General features: G+C 40.9%; 2 protein-coding genes and 1 long non-coding RNA gene across 3 annotated transcripts in view; 1 reads left to right on the top strand and 2 right to left on the bottom strand.

Moving 5' to 3' along the window:
* LOC145457805 (uncharacterized) overlaps window positions 1-14,322 on the bottom strand; it is a 569,341-nt gene that overhangs the window by 366,475 nt on the left and 188,544 nt on the right. The gene's annotated exons all lie outside the window — the stretch shown is intronic.
* Window positions 1-14,322, top strand: part of LOC145457667 (C-type mannose receptor 2-like) — a 312,234-nt gene that overhangs the window by 122,793 nt on the left and 175,119 nt on the right. The gene's annotated exons all lie outside the window — the stretch shown is intronic.
* On the bottom strand, window positions 6,426-12,592 carry LOC145434388 (uncharacterized). The gene is made up of 6 exons (XM_080311744.1): window positions 12,430-12,592; window positions 8,523-8,650; window positions 7,099-7,175; window positions 6,967-7,029; window positions 6,833-6,907; window positions 6,426-6,762 (listed from the first exon to the last, which is right to left on the bottom strand). The coding sequence occupies exons 1-6, from the start codon at window positions 12,532-12,534 to the stop codon at window positions 6,623-6,625; spliced, it is 588 nt and encodes a 195-aa protein (XP_080167870.1). The 5' UTR covers window positions 12,535-12,592; the 3' UTR covers window positions 6,426-6,622.

Here is a 14,322-nt window from a genome sequence, read left to right as displayed (position 1 = left end):
TAGAGCCACTGTTTTAGCGGGTAACCAGTCAATCAACATATTGCTGACGATTCCATTGTTTACTCATGAGATGTAGAAAGAATAGAACGCTCATTACCCCTAATAAAATGTAATATACTATTGCGTATGGCAATAATAAGGTTTGAATCCGGCCCGCGACGCAAGTTGAGTTTGACACCACTGCCCTATCGTCCTGCTTTTGGTCAATGTGTCCTCTTGTTTTAGCTTATAATACCCAAGAAGACCACGAATAACGCAAATTGTCGGCCTAGTTAACGAGAGTCGGGTATTTCGGGAGTCGAAATCGAAAAATCACCTTTTATTTTAGTCAAATCGCAGTCGGACAAAATGATCTTTTTCATGCAACTTAATGAAATTAGCTGTATAAGTCTAAAAATCACCCGTTTTCTCTTCCACTTCAGTAACTTTTGAAGCCTGTGAAAAGTGTCCCCCTTTCCGAATTTCAAAATATGGAAACCGTACCTATAGCCCCTTCAATACGTACCAAAATTCCCGACAAATTCCCAGATCACAATGCTGCTTATCATAACAACTCAAACGGTTTGCTGTTACTTCTTTCCCACAGCCTTCACTACCTAATCATGAGTGGCTTCAATTTTCAATATATTATGAAAAACTATATCCACCCGTCAAAGAAACTTTCAGGACAGAGACCGAATATCACGGAATCGTGTCGCTAACAACAGGATAATTCCAAGTCTTTATGCTATATGCACATATACGTAATGTCACTCACGTTTTCGAAAAACTGATAATTACTACCGAAAACCGTACTTTTTGGCAAAAAGCTGTTTACTTTCTAATTGCTATATTGATCAATCCACGGATTGACTGGCGCGTAGCGCAAAGAAATTCAAGAATCGCTCAAACCTCTCATTAATTAGGGAGTCCATTCTTAAGTTCAATTTGCATATTGACGGCCGCCAACACATCCTAATTGAATTAAGTGTTGACGGCCGCATACTTTTCCTTCTAATGCCGGAGATTAGCCACCCCTGGATTAAAGTATCGATATTGGGGTTAGCTAGACACGGTAGCGCTACTAGCTGGAAAACTATCTCCTCGTAAAACGTGGTCTTTTGGAGAGCCTGAAATCGTTTTTCAGTCTCGGCAATGGTAGGCCACTGCACGTCAAGGCAATATGCCCATTCATATCAGCAAATTCTTCCTCCATGGAATGATATTACCATGCCGAAACCGTATCAGATAGCGAGGAATAGTGATATTGGTAATAGTAGAATGGCTTACTTTGAACACAAACTACAATATGTTCAAACTGAAATCAATTTCAGCATTTCAAAATGCTTCAGTAAGCGTTACACCGAAATTTCTCCAAATCAGGTCGCGTGCCGCAAAATATGACCTCGCGGGCCGCGTGTTGGTGACCCCTGTGTTAGATAATGCGATGTGCGCGAATAATTATCGAGACGACCGATTTCGAATCGTTGGGCGAGGCCATTCACAATTCCATTTGTGTGGCTTGGAGTCGACTTTTATCAAAATACACCAACCAAAAGTCTGTCAACAGAGTGTACCACCTAAAAATAGTACATTGAACGCTCTCTCATTCACGAAATTTCATGCAGGTGACGTCATATTTTGTGATACGATTGTTGATATACAACGTTCTTTCCCATTCTCTACTAGTTGCTGACGATTACCCCTGACGAGTGTCTGCCGAAAATATTCGGGTTCATTTCAATATCAATATACTGTTCAATTGTAAAAATAGAAAATAAATAAAAAATAAATGAAAATATGGTCATCACCTAAAATTTCCAGATATTTTCCGAGTGGGAAATATTGACGGAAAATCTGCCAGAACATCAGAAGTCGACATGTACGGTATTCTGTGTAAATTTTCACCGTTTCAAATTTCAAAACGTGTTCTGGAGAGTTTTCTGGGGGGATTTGTTAATTTTGGTCATGCTTCAGTGATTTTCAAGATCTAGGTCAAGTTCAAGTGCAAATTCAGACGGTATATGAGTCATAAACAAGTTTACTATGCCTGCAAATGGTTGGACATGACAAAAGAAAGCATATCGCGTTGTTTTATGCCATAAACCGGACGGTAGGGGCCGATTGAGTCTTGATCATGAACTTGACCTTGATGACCACTCACTGACCACGCCCATTTGCACATTTTTTATGTATTTTCCATTTTTCGATATCTGACGAACCGCGCGATTTACAACCTTGGTTGACGGCTTGTTTGAAACCAGGCAACAGTGGCTATACGCACTGAAACATCATATTTCTTTCTCTGACGCCAACCTGAGGGTCAGCCTTGAAAATTGAAAGAGAGAGAGATTTTTTTGGGTAAAAGTTTGTTTATTTAAACTTATTATAAAACCTTAGACATGTCATGGGGTGTCGATCAAGGGTGGAATCGGTAGAGGGCTATACTCTGCCCACTTTTAAACTGGAAATGCCCAGATTCAAGTCTTGGTGGGGTCACTGTGAGAATTTGAAAAGTGAAGGTCAATTCTGCAAAATATGGCCCCACCTCCTAAGGGTTAATATGTTAAAATTAAATTTCGTGTACATGCTAGCTTCAAATTCAAAATCAAAATAATGAATTTATATTTTATCATGCCAAATCGAAGTCCATATCTGTAAACCTATTCAGTTAGAAAGGAGGGAAATTCTATGTATTCCCAATTCCATGTCGTAATCGAAATGAAAATTCAGTTTAGCAAAATTACTAAATTCACATGAAGCAGAAATCTTTATACCACGTCTACATATATGTCTAGAAACTAACTAAATGAAATTTGCCATTTTAAAATTCAATTATCAATTTATTACCTAAATGCTTGATGTTTAATATACATTTGGTATACAGTCGACTTTCCTGAAAACTCCCAGGAAAACTCAACAAATGAGTTAGGGCATGTAGAATCGTAATCCAGCTCAGCCAGAATGGCATATCCCAATTAGACGCTAATCCAACACGGTTAAATTTATATTTTTCTAATTTTCTTTTTCAAATCCTAATCCAGTCCCACGTCTACTATACACTATAACAGGGGTTCTCAAACCGGGCTGACATGAGCGACGTCCTTTTTCAAGCACTGGATTATGTTCAAGAACGGCGACTTTAGGAAATATGCGACAATCGAGACTTAAGATTAAGACCAACAAATGCAGCGTTTATTAAGGTTCAATACAGCATATGTTTACATTGACGTCTAACGTTACTCGCCCCATGTTCATCATCCGTAGTGAATTTCTGTTTCTTTACTGCCACTCTGATGAGAGTAACTACGCAGCCTAGCCTACTGTAGATCTCAAATAAATTTTTATGAGAACCAATTTCATCTGCTTTTGATGAAGGATACATGATTAGCGCTATTGCATTCTTCAGTGTATTGCTCATGTAGCCTGCGATGAGAACTGAGCAGGCTATAGTTTATGGAGCTCCAACTGTGTCGACAAATGTGTGGGGAGTCTTTTTCGCTTCGCCTCCACTTCAAAAACAGATTTACTCCTGAAGTAGCGTCCAGCTCATCTATCGCAGTGGAATGATGCGAGAAAGAGTAGGCTACTTGTCTTTCAATTGCGCACACTGTACACATCATTATTTCTAAGGGGTATGCCATATACATGCAAATAATTCGTAAGGGTACTCAGTTGAAAAAGGTTTGATGCAGCGCGTTCCAGATTCACGTTTATTGCGTTATACATATGTATTGACGTCCTAGTTATTTGCACATCCTGCTACCATTTTTTCACTCATGCATTCCCTTACAATATATGCCCCGTCAGATCGCAGTTGTAACATTCCCTCTGATAAGCCTCTTCAGCTGTTCTGATAAGGCATCAATACCCATCAACTTTTATACGGTAGGGCATGTTTTCTTTCTGAATTCTTCCACCCAGATGTTAGTGAACTCATTGTACCAGTTCGTGTTTCTTCTTAAGACTCTGGTCTGGTTGATAGCCGTCACGAAACCATATTCAATCAATTGATCGGCTATATCCTCCTCTTTAGATTCGTATGGTATTCCTTTAACAATGAGGTGTGTCGTTGGACGTCTTGGGAGTTCAAAAGTTATATTGCGGAATTTTGCTTCATAAGTGTTTTGTTTCATCTGGTGGTACAATTCATCCCTCAAGTTCGTTCCATTGGTTTCTGTGATCGAATTCATAATCCATGTTCCTTTCCTCAGCTCATATAAGCCTGCAATGCTGTGTTTGTAGTATTCACTTGTGATGCTGTTGTGTTGTAATTCTTCAATTATTGTACCGACCTGAATGCCTTCATTTCTCTTTATATAGAAGGTATTTGGTCTGGTATGGTTGAACATCGGTGTTTCCTGATTGTTTTATTTTCTGTACTGTTGTATTCTCTGCTCTTTCCGTTACTGTTGCTTATGATACCTGCGTATAATTTCTTTTTGCATCGGTATCGTCAGCGTTGTACTTCTCCAAGGCCGTCGCCATTGTTCATCGGATAGTTCCTGAATTGTTACGTCGTATATCCAGCTATCCAGTATATCCAGTATCAAGTATATCCAGTATATATCGAGTCCATCCAGTAATATCTTGTCCTTTGCCGTACTAAACGGGTCCAAAAGCGAGTTATCTTTCTCAGCGTCGAAAACACGTCAGCTCATAAATCGGTGGCCATGCACCTTGGATGCAGATTCTTACAAGAGTCACAGCTCAAGTTACTAGATTTGTATTTATTGAGCGAATCTTGATAGATGAGCCACATTGGCTTACCTACAATATTATCACTGAATGCAAACTCTCCTTCCCTTTTTGTTTTAAAAGTTCTGTTTTCCTGCTCATACTCTTTTTCGTGTAGTTATCGCTCAACAAACATTTGTTGATGATATGCAAGTAGACGTAATAATAAAATAAATACTCTATTACCAGTAGAATAATTTACCGTATTTTCGTCATACAATGCTTTGGGGGATCGCAAAGTGTAGCGGGCGTGCTCCCGCGTCAGTCGCAGAGACGTAAATAGACAATGAGATTGATTTAACTTCGTTCTTTATATATTTGTTATGTATTGCAGTATGATTTGATCCTGGTAAATCTACAAGTCTCTGGCCACTACTTACTTCTATTTGGCTTTGCTGTGTTATTAAAGAAAGCTCCTTGGATCTGCGTGTGTGATCAGGATTGCGAGAGAACGCAGAGCGATCATCAGTCAATCGGCTAGTGCGTTCAACAGGAATCGTTGCGTCGACTCCAATCGAACACTATACCAGCGTGTCGTGCAACAAGTTATTGCATCGACTGCTACACTCCCCTACGTTAATATAACATAAGCATCAGCAAGGTTGTTTCACTCATAAAATCCGAAATACTTGTTCGCACGAGTTAAAGCCCTAGCGCTTGGAGTGATATTATACGAGGTTTTCGATCTTAACAACATGTGGGCTTAATAGCAAGTAGGGCTGGGCAAATTCGAGTACTTGAGTGATTCGATTCTGAATCACGTATTATGCTTCGAGTCGAGTCGAGTATTCGAGTATCACTCATTATGATGTCATAACAGAATGTAATATGACAAAGTTTCTTTTATGCCACCACAAATAATATAATGCCTGTTATCCATCATATTAAAGATACTTAGGTATTTTTCGACCATACCGATATCATTGCACTTGGTGACAATGTTATGGGATGATCATGACTTCGGACATGCCTTATTTCCAGTAACGTTCTTAGCTTTTTACTTCGTTTTGCACGCTGCGATACGGCCAATCAATGTTTCAAGGCTACCAAAGCGGAAAATAAGATCGTAACTTCAATTCTGCATGATAAATTAACTTTCAGTGACGAAGGCCGTATAATTTCAGTACTCGAATAAAACGTATTTTACTACTCGACTCGAATCATTAGAATTAATTCTCGATTCAGATTCGAGTACTCGAATCATTTTGCCCAGCCCTATTAGCAAGCAACGACCTAATTAATAACTTGCTCGAACTCTGACTATTGCTTATCATGTTTATACCAGTTGCAATACCTAAAGCCTCGGTGATCTACTTGACAAAACTAATTGGTAATTTAATTTGAAGAGCTTGCAGCATCTGTGTAAGTTGGCTACTAAAAGCGAGGATGGCCGAAATAGTACAATTATAGAATATGTACTTCAGGACGAATTGAAATTCCCAAATCAGACCCGACGAATTGTGTGAAAACGTCGAACAGGCAATGAGTTGGTGGCCGACCATGATGAATTCATATAGCTTGTCATTTTCCAGTGATCAGCCATGTGACTGTGAGACCACTACATCTTCGAGGCCGTCATAAGATAATGAGCGGCCGGCTACAGAAAAATCGGCGGACCCAAACCGGCCACCGTAAAGCTGACACCCCTGCTGACTTCTTTTGCCGATAAACACATGGATAGCCTATGTGCAGATTCGTGACTACAAGTATTCTCTTTTAATTACCATTTATTTATATATACCATACATTCGGATTATAATGAAGCAGAATACGAGGCCAAAGGCCAACGACACAGAAAATGGCCACGAAAATTCATTTTCAATTGTCACTTGCCAAAGTACACTGATGGCACTGATCGTATACTACACAGAATACAATGTAACTCATTTCAACTGGTCTCTGGACCTTATTTTGCAGCAGCGCAGACTGGTTGTCTGAGTTTTAGCGATCTCCACGCGTCGTGCAGGCGGAGTTCGTTCACGTACGAGAGTGTGTCGTCGACCGAAATATCGCGTTGTCGAGCAAATACCCAGATGTCTTTGACACCTGACAAAATTTTGTGCTGCTCGTGAAAAACCCATTCTATACAAATGACTCACTAGCTCCATTTACATACCGTTATTTCCGCAAGCCAATAGCATGAAGTAAGTTTCGTAGTCGGTAATAAATGATGCCGCGAGAATAGGAAGTCCTGTAACATATATGAAATGTTTAACAGCTATATATATAATAGATATTTCCTGTATTTACTTTGGTTTTCGCCTGCTTTGTGACCGTTATTTATTTCAGTAATCGTCTCGTCCGATACATGATCTGGAATAGTGTTCCAATCGCTATTACCAAATACGTACCAGACATACTATGTGCGTCATGTATGAATACCTGGGTACATTAACAATTCGTAGTTTCCTCCGACATTTTCCCAGCTTCGAATGATAATCGCGGCCTCATCGCCGTTACTGAAACGATTTATTATATCTAACAGTTGAGTAAGCTGAAATTTTTACGAAAAAAACTGATGCATGTGCTATATCCAGAATTCCTAAAGTATGGGTCGCGACCTAAACAGGGGTCGCGAAGGGAATAGCTTTGGGTCGCGACCGCCAAAAGCGATTGCTAACTTTATTGCAACAACAAAATTTATTCGCTGTTCGCGCGAGATACTGTGCTTGGCTTGTACGTATACACGTTCGCACAGAAAAGTCGTTGGAGTGGTCATGAAAATGTGCCGACCATTGTATTACACAACTTGGTTTGATGTCATGATAAGATTTGTCTGACATTGGTTTCTCTGGAAATGTCCAACTTGCGCGGATATAACTCGGGCTGGGTAGAGGGAGGGGGAGAGGGCGGCCGTAACTGCCGCACTGATATTTTTGAATTATACAGTACCCATAATTCACATAAATGAATTAACTTTTTCGCAATTTTGAAAGAACAGAACTTTCCTAATATCGTTTAACACCACCGGAGACCGTTGGGCTGCTTTAAACTAGGGGCGTGCAACGGTATTTTATGCCGCTCTTTCCACCCGCGCCGTGGTCCATGTAGGTATAAATTTTTGGCTTACATTCTGCTGCGGTCAAAATGCGGCGCGAAAAACGCTGGATGAATGTGATAAAACCTTGGCCCAAAATGACCGTTGCTGATATGTCCTGTCTGCGAAATGATCGTCACAGAATAGTCACGTCCTTGCAATCTGAGCCCCGCAGTACAAATGTGGCCACAAAGGAAAATATTGCACCCCTATTTGAAATCACGAGTGTCACGCATGTTTTATAGAATTGCATTGCGTACAACTGGTGGTGGTGGTCTGTGCCTTCTAAATTTCATACATGCCAGTAAATACGTAACATAATGACATTGAAAATGCATTCATGTAGATGCGTGCAGCTTCGGTCGCGCGACGAAATAAAACTCAGATTTGGGTCACGGTGTAAGAGGTTCGAGAACCGCTTTGCTGTATCGCTCAAGACGCTTCTTAATATAGGGAAATTGAGATTCTTCGGGAATTGTATTTTTATCGATACACATCATTTTCTCCGAGGTGTTCTATATTAAGACGATAACGAAAAACTTTCTTCGACATAGCACATATTGGAGACAAAACGTTATCAAGATCGAATCTTTTCAGCCAACATGCGGTATTCATTTTGCTCATGGTTTGTCGGGGGGATATTTGAAGCCCAGGTCCTTTTGACAGCGCATGTTGGCCTAAACTTGATGTGTTCTGGTATGTCCTGGCCGGAGGGGAAATGGCAGGTCCGAATACTTCACTCACTGTAGAATGTGACAAGTTGTCTCACCTATTGGTTCCTGACATTTTAAAGACAGGGCCTTCGCGCTTCTCGGTTATGTCCATAGTGACGCACTCGAACGCGTTTTCGTGGGGGGGAGGATCATCCGTAACTACCAAGTTCCAACTTGTTGGCACCTTGTAATGAAACAATAAATAAGTAAATGGGTGTAAAAATATTGGCAGTGGGGTGGTGATATTGTTACCGTCTAGATGTGGCTCAATAGATCGAAATTTCCATCCGTTTAAGTTATAGAACACACATAGTCACGTGATATCAATAGTTGCACTTTGCAAACGCTTGGAAGTCTAGGTCCATTGTGTGAGTATTAGCCAGGGCTGTAACCAAGTCACAAGGCTCCGAGTCACAAGTCGATCTCACTTTTATCGTTTTGATTCGAGTCCAGGTCGAGTCAATACACAGATCGACTCGAGTCGAGTCATTTCCGTATTTTGAGAAAATGACTCGAGTCATCAGAAAATCGTGACTTGAGTCGGACTCGAATCATTAGCTGATCAATAATTTATTTTGAGATGACATTACGATGCTGTTATAGGAAGGGAAAGAGTATAATCATTTATCGTGCAATCATTGAATTAAAACACATTCAAGAGAAGACTTTAATCGACTTTACGACAAAGAAATCAAGACTCATTTTTAAAAACTTCCATCTGTTATACGTTTTTATTTAATATCCGGAAGCTCATAGAAAGGAGCCGTCTAGTTCCATTTCCGCAAAAAGCATTATCAGCACATTGACTGTCACTGAATGTATAGGCCTACCACGCTTAACGTTTCGTTGTCATAGTTAAAGATTTTCCTGGCTCTCTAAGAAAGTACGTTGAGCAGCTGCAGTTTGCATTGAGAGTTGTTACTGACCACCGCAAAAAACGGCCTCTGACACCCTGAACCAGATCTTACGTTGCTGCAGCATATGAGTCATGAATAGCTATACCACCCACTCGACGAAACCCAGACTTTCAAGCGTCGGTTAGGGAGAAGCCACCCTAATAGGCATAGTAATGATAGTGGATTGAATGCATTTATGTATTTACTCGATCAAGCCCGCTGCACACTGACCTCGCGACGCAACATCGCGAGTTGCGCGTTATGAGTTGCGAGTCGTAAGTCGCGACGCAATGCACACTGGTCCCGGCAGTGCCCACAAGCGGCGACTACAGCTCTTGCGCGTTCTGTCCGAAAGCTCGAAATGGATACACATTGCACAGCTCCTGATAGATCGCAAAAGGAGTATTTCGATGGGTACATGGTTTTGTCAATGAATAAGTGGACGTCTTATATGCACACACTTTTCCATTAACGAACCAATATCACATTTCAATGTTGAAAACGCAGAGTCTGCGTGACTCAGTTATAGGCGCTATTGCCGGTCGCTGATCCAAATTTCTGGAGTTCTAGCCTATTATGCTACACACACCAAGCCTTTTTGTAGTCCATCGCCTCAGTGACTGCATCAACTGTCAAGCACTCATACACCAATTTCTCCATATGATAGAGAACAACATTCAAATGCGTTATAATTTTATTGTAAATGAATTAAGTCTTAACAATATTCAAATATAACTCTGGGATTCTTTCCTTTTCAATCTTCGATTCATCCTCAGGTATCAAGCATTGAAATTTATCCGTGGGTCTGGTTGATTCTCTAGTTTTAGCTCTAGGGATCTCATTCTCCATAATGATGCATAGTCCATTTCTGACTTTATGAATCGCCACTACATTTCGTACCGGAGTCTGATAAAGAGGAGAATAGACGAAATTTAACACCAAGAATTACACTGCCGCTACCTTACCTAGTCAACAATAAGATTTTCACACGTCGTGCACCGAGATGCACTGGTATCTGAAATATACATCAGTGAACCCATGACATACCTCGAATAAAAGTAACTGCTTAGCCCAGTTTCCTACCAATGTACATGTACATTGTACTTGTACAGGTTAAAATGAATCAGACAAGGCATGATAATTCCACCTGTAGACATACAATGACTGAGACTTTCGTGGTATCAATACTGCCGGTACTGGTTTGTCTTAGTTAATTACCGGTACTGCTTACAGTAGAATGCGTTATTGCAGTTAAGCTTCAAGTTCTAAAACGGCTTCAAGTTCTAAAATGGCCTCAAACCAGTCTAAATTCAATGAGGAAACATTCATACAAATCAAAACACGCAGTACCCGGACAAACTATTGCGGTGACATAGAGCTAACGATCAGTAACTGCTGACAAGTCGCTCGCAACTCACGACAAAGTTGAAAATTTTCAACTTTGTCGCGGAGTTGCGCAGCCCTGTCGCAGACGGCATGTTGCGAGTTGCCGGCGACTCCGGTCTGAATGGCACCGTCGCAGACAGGCGCGATTCTCTCGTTTTATCGGGTCGCGAGCTCAGTGTGCAGCGGGCTTCAAGCTGTGTGCGACTGTTATGGATATGTCAATGACAATGCCTATACGGTCCTCCCAGGACTTGAGCTATAGATGGACTAGAGTCCAGTGTTGGGATGACTCGAGTCATGACTTGACTCGAGTCAGACTCGAGTCACCTTTTTCGTATGACTTGACTTGACTCGAGTCACTTTGCTAAAATGACTTGACTTGACTTGACTCGGCGTATCAGAAATGTGGATTGACTCGTGACTCGGAGCAAAATTCCCGAGTCAATTTCAAGTCATCAAGTAATCGGTATCGATAAATATCACTGTATCTTCCATTTGTTCGGATGTTCGCGAAACGCTGGTGTAACGCGTGAGAGCGACCAATCATTCAACGACCGTGGTTTTTTTTGTGGCGAGATAGCGCAGTGGTATAATCCGCGGCTGCAACACCAATGGGTGCGGGTTCGAGTCCGACCGAGGTCGACTTCCGAATTCCGATACCTAAGTGTTGGAGGTTTACCTAGGCTCCTCCTCGCCACCTCATCCGCGTCAGCGGTGTCTTACAAAAGCCTAGAGGTGGGCCGTGCTATAAGTCGGCAGTTACGGAAAAATAAGAAGAATATCGGCCTGGTGTAAATGACCATAGTAGTCGACAAACACCATGAATACCCCAAAACAAACAAACAAACCGTGCGTTTTTCTAGGCCTCCATTGTTCTCTCACTAATAAATTGACCGCAAACGAAGTGATCGAAGCCTACAGCTTACGTTGTCATAAACTAGTAGTAAAGTAATTAAATAGCAAAATGCCTATTTCTGTTCTCTGTTCTTACCTTAACCAAACCTCTTGTTTTAATATAATGCAATCCGAATATAGCTTATATAGTCCTCAACGACCTCAACCATTGGCGTAGGTTCGAATCATATCATATTAATTTGTAAAGGGGCACGTATTGTATCTTATCAATTCGTTTCTCTATTCTCTATTTTGGCTGGTAACTATAAACTGAGGCTATGCACTCACGTAGTTCTACGAATATGTGAGTGATATACAGTGCCTTCTTGCGTGTATATTTTACTCTATATTAGTTCTATCGGTTCAGAATCAATGACCACTCAATATGTATTTCAGACATCTAGCAAAATTCAATGATGTAATCACGCCTCATACTTCGAAAAGGCAACTTGACTTGAATTGTGACTTGACTCGTGACTTGACTTGACTTGACTCGACTTGACTCGAGTCAACTTCAAAAATCGAGTGACTTGACTTGAATCGAGTCACCTTCGAAAATCGACTGACTTGACTTGACTCGAGTCAAAACGTGCAATGACTCGAATTGACTCGTGACTCGAAGGTAGTGACTTGATCCCAACACTGCTAGAGTCCATCAGACCAAATCAGCGTTTGGTCTGTGTTCGGCTACAGCAATCTGAACAGTGGACACGGTGTTTTATATGACAAATTCAATACCTCATCTATACGAACTTCACATGCAGCAACGCCGTAAATGCTTGCTCACCCGAATCCAGTCAATGTCCTCTTGCAGTGGAAGTTGGCAGCTCCCATCTTCATAACCGTGGGCTGAGCACACGGCCATCAACGCGAAGGCAAAGACGGTCAACATTACAAGACTGTGTGAGTTACGCAGTCAATGGATGGAGAAATAAAATGTGATGTGTGTCGAATCGGATGCATTATATGTAGCCAATAGACCCAATGAAATCATAACACAACCCTTGACAAAGAGTTGCGTCATCTGCATATCTCTTAACGCTTTGTTATGAATATCGATTCTACAATGTGCGTCATGAGTAGGCTACACATGAAATGTACAATATAGATAAAGTCGTATACATTATTTAGTAATATATGAGCTCTCATAAGGCCTGAATGAATGAAACGTGGAAGAAAAATTTCGCTGCACAGTCTAACCCGCCAAATCGTGCCCAGCGCTTCTGGTTTCGTTGTCACGAAACTTCAGAGATGCGTTTTCATACATGCATGCTAAGTGCGTGATCGTTGTCATGTGCTTGCTTTAAAAAAAATCAATCGCCAATTTCAAATATCCGAAGATCCGTGAGTTTGTGATTTCGGCAAAGGAAGTTCGTGGTTTCGGTGTACGCATGGAGCAAAATACAAAACAGTTATGCAATAAAAGATTCAGTGACATCAACCTCGCTGAATTGAATAATTTTTTAAATGAATCACGTTTCGCATACCCGCTCATCGTACAACGAATGGTTGTCTGCATCTTCTCTAGTTCACAAATGCTTATGAAATGCTATATCGTTAATAATAAAATGGCGGTTCTTTTGAAGTGATGAGCTTGTACCGCGAGATGTTAATGAAAACTCAGAATAAGGGTCGCGCTCTGAAATGCTTTGAGAATCCCTGGACCAATACGTTCTCTTATATTATGTGGTGAACATATGGTAAATGGACGACAGGTCGCACCATGGTTGTAACTAAGTCACAAGGTTCCGAGTCACAAGTCGATCTCACTTTTATAGTTTAGACTCTAGTCAAGTCAAGTCATTTTGAATTCACCACCGAGTCAAGTCCGAGTCAAAGTCATGAAGTAAAGTTTCGCGTTGACTGTTCAGTTCCGAATTAATGTCATGTGAAATCAACCTTTGACAAGTCTGTTCGGCGATATCGAATGCTTCGCATTCAAAATATACTAATTTTGCTAACTTTTAGCAGTTTCTGGTAGAATTTTCAAGTATCAGTACTGATAGACGAATTAATAATAGTGTAACTCTACTATTCTTCGAAATGATATATTTGACTTGGTAGACCCAATCTCGAGTCACATGACTTCATCCGAGTTATGTGCAATGACTCGGTCCGAGTCATACGCAATGACTCGAGTACAAGTCGAGTCAATACACAAATTGACTCGAGTCGAGTCGAGTCATTTTTCATTTTTAGGAAAATGACTCGTGTCAAGTCGAGTCATTTTTCATTTTCGAGTCGAGTCACTAAAAAAATCGCTATTCGATTCTGACTCGACTCGAGTCATTACAACCCTGGGTTGCATGTGTGTTGTAATGATGCGATTCCGACGTGACGAAGTAATTGAATTTTAGGGACATTAAACAAAACGAAACTGACTAGGCCGGTGATTCCCAGCCAGGGGAAATTCCCCATTCCGGGAAATGATTTAATTTTCAGGGGGGAATTTTGCTTTATAATTTGAACGGATTTATCAAATTATTCTTTTTCGAACTGTCAAGTAGGCAACCAGTTGTTTACGAATTCAGGTTCCTTTTGGCTGTTTTTTTTGCTCGAAGTATGTTCAATTGCCATTTGAAATCTCACCTTCACACAAAAATTCCCCCTATTCTTATACTAATGCAGATGTGCTGAAAGTGCAGTTCGCGAGACAATCTGTTAGGCCCGCGACGGCCTC

Source organism: Botryllus schlosseri, chromosome 2 (genome assembly GCF_051294905.1).
Source record: "Botryllus schlosseri isolate E-star chromosome 2, Bs_hap1, whole genome shotgun sequence".
Taxonomy (NCBI): Eukaryota; Metazoa; Chordata; class Ascidiacea; order Stolidobranchia; family Styelidae; genus Botryllus; species Botryllus schlosseri.
Note: the sequence above shows the minus strand (reverse complement) of the source record. Positions and strands in the feature narration are given on the sequence as shown.

Bases quoted from the DNA above. Each gene is read 5' to 3' on its own strand.
- LOC145434388 (XM_080311744.1), bottom strand. From the start codon at position 12,534: ATGTTGACCGTCTTTGCCTTCGCGTTGATGGCCGTGTGCTCAGCCCAC. The intron at 8,651-12,429 runs GTGAGCAAGCAT...TTTCATTACAAG, and splicing joins AGGACATTGACTGGATTCGG to GTGCCAACAAGTTGGAACTT. The intron at 6,763-6,832 runs GTATGTAAATGG...AAATTTTGTCAG, and splicing joins ATTGGCTTGCGGAAATAACG to GTGTCAAAGACATCTGGGTA.